This window comes from Gavialis gangeticus, unplaced genomic scaffold (genome assembly GCF_001723915.1).
Source record: "Gavialis gangeticus isolate Ggan-Ray unplaced genomic scaffold, GavGan_comp1, whole genome shotgun sequence".
NCBI lineage: Eukaryota > Metazoa > Chordata > Crocodylia > Gavialidae > Gavialis > Gavialis gangeticus.
In genome coordinates this window covers 11,161,823-11,167,061 of record NW_017729029.1, presented here as the reverse complement: position 1 = coordinate 11,167,061, position 5,239 = coordinate 11,161,823, and the positions used below count along the sequence as shown (strand labels likewise).

General features: G+C 57.5%; 1 protein-coding gene across 2 annotated transcripts in view; it reads left to right on the top strand.

Annotated features, from left to right (window-relative positions):
• Positions 1-482: 482 nt before the first annotated feature.
• The window catches only part of DLG3 (discs large MAGUK scaffold protein 3), a 104,190-nt gene continuing 99,433 nt past the window's right edge, over positions 483-5,239 (top strand). Inside the window, exon 1 of one of the 2 annotated variants that reach the window (XM_019521253.1) lies at positions 483-1,188. In XM_019521253.1, the coding sequence (XP_019376798.1) occupies positions 853-1,188 (336 nt within the window). In that variant the 5' untranslated portion in view covers positions 483-852. The remainder of the gene's footprint in view (positions 1,189-5,239) is intronic. The other variant, XM_019521252.1, reaches the window with a different exon arrangement.

Genomic DNA, 5,239 nt, shown 5'->3' with positions numbered 1-5,239 from the left:
GTCTAAGGACGGCCGCGGTGCCTGGATTTGGGGGATCGCCCAGCTGTGAGCACATGGGTGATGATTGCACATGTATACGGTACGCTGAGTGTCACCTGCGGGGCAGAGTGACCCGGGGTGGGGGGTGGGGGTGGGATTTCCACCTACAGCTTCCGTGGGTCGGTGGGTGCGGTAAGCGTGCTGAGCGCGTCATGCCCACCGGGACGGATGCTTTGCCCCCTGCGTCCCAGGGCTGCGGCTGGCAGCTGTCTGCGTGAGGGGCGAAGCTGAGCACGAAGGAGGCACCGGTGCCTTTAAGAGCTGCTGCTTTACATTCTCGGTGCTGCTGCTCTGCTGCGGCCCTGCGCCCGGATTGGCTGCGTCCGGGAGAGCAGGGAGGCTGGAGAGATGCTCTTGCCTTCTCCCTTCCCATCCAGGGACCAGAAGCAGCAGGATCCTCCAGCCTGAGCCAGGCAGGTGAAGCAAGCCGGACCCGGGGAGGAGCTTGCCTGCCCGCCCGCACGCAGGGGTCCCGGGCTCTCCCTCCCGCCAGGCAGGTTCATGAAGCCAAGCAGAGCGAAGGCTGCACAGATGCCCCCCAGCCAGGCGCCTGCCCGGGGCTGACGGGGACCTGCGGGCACCTGAATGGCAGGCGACGCACAACGCCACAGCTCTTTTCTATTTTTTTGCTACCCTTTGGAGATAATAGATTTGTAATTCTATTTTTTTTACAGCCGGACCTGGACCTTCTCTGAACAGAAGCGGGGAAGGGGGTGCCTGGAGGGAGCGGAGGCGGACGTGTTTTCTGCTCAGAGAGGGGGGTCTTTTTCTCCTTCCCTCGCCCTTCTCCCTCTTCCCGGTTGGGTCTATGCTATGAAAGCCAATATGCACAAGCACCACCACTGTTGTAAGTGCCCAGAGTGCTACGAGGTGACGCGGATGGCGGCCCTGAGGCGCATGGAGCCTCCCAGCTACGGAGAGTGGCAGCACGAGCAGTATGGCTATGGGGGCTATGGCTCACAGACCCTGCCATCCCAGGGGGGAGCCGCTCCCACCCCCAGGAACAAGAACAAACTCATTCCCACCTCCCGGGACAATGTCCCTGCCCCCCTGAAGCAGGGGCAGGGGAAGAGCACGCCCAAGATGAATGGGAACAGCACGGGCTGGTGGCCAGAATGCACATGCTCGAACCGCGACTGGTATGAACAGGTATGGGACAGGTCGGCTCCCCGGCGCCAGCGCGGACGAGGAGGGCAGCCTTTTGTTGCGGGGCTCGTTAACATGCAGCCAGCATATTAGACACGCGTTGAACCTCCGTCATCTAGAGCGCACGGGCATGCAGGGGCTTGAGGAACCGGCCTGGCTAGGGGAGGGGGCGGGTGGGCTAATGCAGAAGGGGGATAAATCATCCTCAGGGGTCGCATGTTAGCAAGAAAATGGTGTCTGACAGCGCGTCTGGGCGCTCCTGCATTGCCCTGGTCGGCTGGGCTGGTCTCGTGGAGGAGGCGGTGCACGCCTCACTGTCGGCACTCTGCGGGGGGTGAGGACTGGCCTCCTGGGGGCTCCTGCCTGGCATGAGCGGGGGTGTAGGGGCAGTGGCTTGCGGACGGCCTGGCCCAGGCGTTCTTTGCTTCTGATGCAATCGCCCAAAGTCTCGATGATGTCAAGGCTCCCTGTTTACTGGGCACTGGACATGCTGGCCTGGGGGCAGCCTCCAAGGCTGCTGGTGCCGCTGGCCCTCGCTTGCCAGACCAGCTCCTCGCCCTCCACCGGGCTGGGGCACTGGTCTCCCACTCTTCGTCTCCCGCTCCCCATTCCCCTCAACTATTATATAACCGAGATCTGGTCTCTGCCATGCTGGGTGCTTTCTGCCCCATTTCACCGCCTTCATTGCTTCCCGTGCGCATCCATCTTATTAGGGCTCTCTTTCCAGCCCAGTTGCCAGCTGTCTTTCTTTCACCCTTTACATGGAGAGGCCATTCTTATTTTGAACCCATCAGCCAGCTGAGAAAATGGTTGGAGCCTGTGTGCAAAGCAGTAAAATGGAGGCTAGACCCAGCCTGAGAAACATTTTACCTTGCTTTGGTGGAAGACATTTCAACCTCTCTCTCTGCCTCTTCCATTCACTAGCTTCAAACCTTACCTGGGGCTTTTTGTTGCCCCTTCTACCTGTTATTTTCAGAGTTATCTACAACCGAGATGGACACACAATGAGCAATCGGAAGTCACCCCCCCATTCCCCCCCCCCTTCAGGATCTCTGCTTTCCTTTATATGCTTTTCTTAATTAGTGTCTGAATATCCGGGGCTGGGGGAAATAATCTGGTTTGAAACTGAAGCTCTTACATGGGCATTTACAAAAAGCACCCAGAAACAACCCTGCTATTGGTTTCTGTCTGCCTCAGCCTCTCTCTCCATCTCAATCCGTCTCCAGCTTTCCTGCTGACTCCTGGTGAGCTTTCTCATCCCTCCTTTGCTGTAGCTCCATGCAGGGCATTGAGCTCGAAGAGCTGAGACAGGGGCAGGGCGACTGAAGCCCTCTCTGTTATTCCTTCCTTACCCATCCCCCGGGCCTGGCAGGTGGGTGCCAGCATGGCCAAGGGTCCCCGTGAAGACAATTACAAAAGAAGATGGAAGGAAAGAAGTGCCAGTTTCCGTGCTGCCATGGCTGCCTGGCTGCTCCATCAGCCAGAGCTGGGCTGGGCAGAGCTCCGTTCACGTTTGCAATGGTGGAACAGACGTCATTGTCTCTTTGTGATACGGCCACTCGCTCTAGCGCCTGGTTTGGTCCGAGTGTCCACAGATGGGAGCGTGCTGTCTTCGCTGAAGGCACAAATGCAAAGCCATCTCCTAGCCGTGCAAAACGGAGCATGAGCGATGCCCTGCCTGTGTGCAGGGCTCCGTGGTCATAGCCAGGGTCTGCATGTATAATGTGCCGCGTGTGTGGTATGTGCACAGACTCTATCAGAGAAGGCAGAATTGCTCCCTGGTGTGCAGCAAATATATGCAGTGGGTAAAGCCTTGCAGCAAACACCACAGCTGTGTTCCTGCTCTGCTATGAAGGGGCAAAATGTCTGGGTCTTTAAGTATTCGTGTTCTGCACAGTCCAGTTGTGGAGAGAGAGACCAAAGGTGATCAGATGGGGACAGCTGTGTGTGGCTTGCACAAAGCAGATGAGATTGTGTTGGTCCTGGGAGACCAAAGAGGGCCCCATGGTCAGGCTGGACCTCATGGGGTGCTGCAGATACAAGCCTCTCTTTCTGCCCAGATCATGGTTGCGTCGGGGATCCTGGGCTGCCCCTTTCCATTAGAGATGTGTCCCTGGAACCGCTTCCAACAGTGGAGATGAAAACGGGAGTGCAGGCAGAGGAGGGCTGTGGGACTGCCAGCCCCACACACTCAGCCGCGGCTCTACCCCTCTTGCTTCTCTTGTTGCAGCCTCTTTCCTCTGTGCCATGCATGCCAGCAGATGCACGCACACACGGGGTATATGCTCAGCTGCTGGCGCGCACGCAGCACGCTCTGACATGCAAAATGGGCCCTTGCTCACAGGCTGCACACGTTCCCACATGGTACATGTTCACTTACGTCACGAGCACCTGTGCTGTGTGCACCGTTATCTGGCATGTGGTACTGTGCCCACACATGCTGCCTTGCACTCAAGCACGCCGCAGTCACAGACATGAGCCTGCACCTCCGCCCACTTCCCTTCCCTGCCTCTCCTCACCCCTCGCCCTTTTTCTGCCCCTCACCGCCCCAGTCCCCATTTGCCCCCATTATTAATTCACGCATCCCTTCTTCTCTTTCCTTTTTCTCCCGTTTTTTTCACCATCTCTGTCTCCCCTGTTTCTTAGCTATTCTGGTTTTCCTTTGGCTTCCCTGGTCAGCCATTCCTCCCCTCCCTGCTTTACCCACCAGCGTGCTGGGAAAGGGCAGCAAGGGACTCCGTAACAGAGGAATTGGTGTCACCATATGCAGTCTCCTAGCGTGCGGGAAGAAAGGCGGCGAGCGCGGTTCCCTTGCAGGGCAGCATCCCTGATCCGCAGAGCGAGGGAGCCCGAAACCCCTCCTCTCTCCTGCACACTGACGCCCACAGCTTCTCCCGAGAGGCACTGAGACATTCCCACACCTCCATCTAAGGCCACTCCGACACGCTGTGCTGAAGCCTGCTCTCGAGTGCATCCCTTGTGCTCAGGTGCTGGGGCTGGGTGCTGATGCTTGCACTCCCCAAAGTGGGGCCCTGTCCCCTGGGAAGGCAGCAGGCCCTGCAAGCTCTCCCAGCTCGTACCAGCCTCGGCTCAAGGGGCTCATCTCAGCCAGCAGAGGCCCAAAGCAATGAGATTTTGGTCCCTGTGAAGCGTGAGCACAGTAGTTAAAATGAGAGAAATCAAGGATTTCCAAGGACCCACGATAAGATTCTTTGAGGCACTAAGGATTTCCTGCAAAAATGATGAAAAAGGTGTCCGTGAGGTTCCCCATGCCTGCTGGCTGGGGTGGGATGCAGCCGTGCTTTAAACTGAACTGCCGGTGAACTTAGCAGGTATCCCCCATTTCTTGAGGCCTGCTCACCTCCCCTGGCCATGCTTGATCTGAAATGCCCTCTTGTGCATAAAGATCCCAGGGAAGCAATAGCTCTCCTCTCATTCAGCGGGCTTCTCTGCACTGCTCTGTCACTGCTGTGCAAGTCAAAGTAAAAATGGCAATCATTGCATTAGGCAGAAAAAGCCTGTGCAGGCGGAGAAGGAAAGCTGACGACGGAGGCAGGGGGAGTTCAAAGAGCATGTCTAAGCAATGGAAGTAGGCTGGTAAAGGGTATGGCCCAGTGCTTGTGGGCTGCTGGCACTGCTAAATTGTCAGGAGGTCTGCGGTGCATGCGTAGGGCTGACCTTTTCTGGAGATGCATGGGGGAGCCCGGGGGCAGCACGGCAGGACGTCCTCTGCGGCAGGACTCTGACTGTGCTGGTACAGGTAAGGGAAGCGAAGCAACAGGCACCGAAGTGCTTTGTGCATGTCTGGATGCGGGGGGCTCACCAGTGAAAGTCATGCCACCCAGAGCTTGGTTTTCTTTGCTTCCTCCCTTAAAACGGGGAGTGACGTGGGGTATTTGGGGCACCGGATGCAGCAGGCTCGCTTTTGTGGCAGTGACACCTCTTGAAGACTCGAGCGTTAGCAAGAATGAGGATTTTGCACCTCAGAGCTGCGTGGCTGGATAGACAGCAACGACAGCAGGAAGACAGCATGGATAGAGGGCTGTGCAAAGGG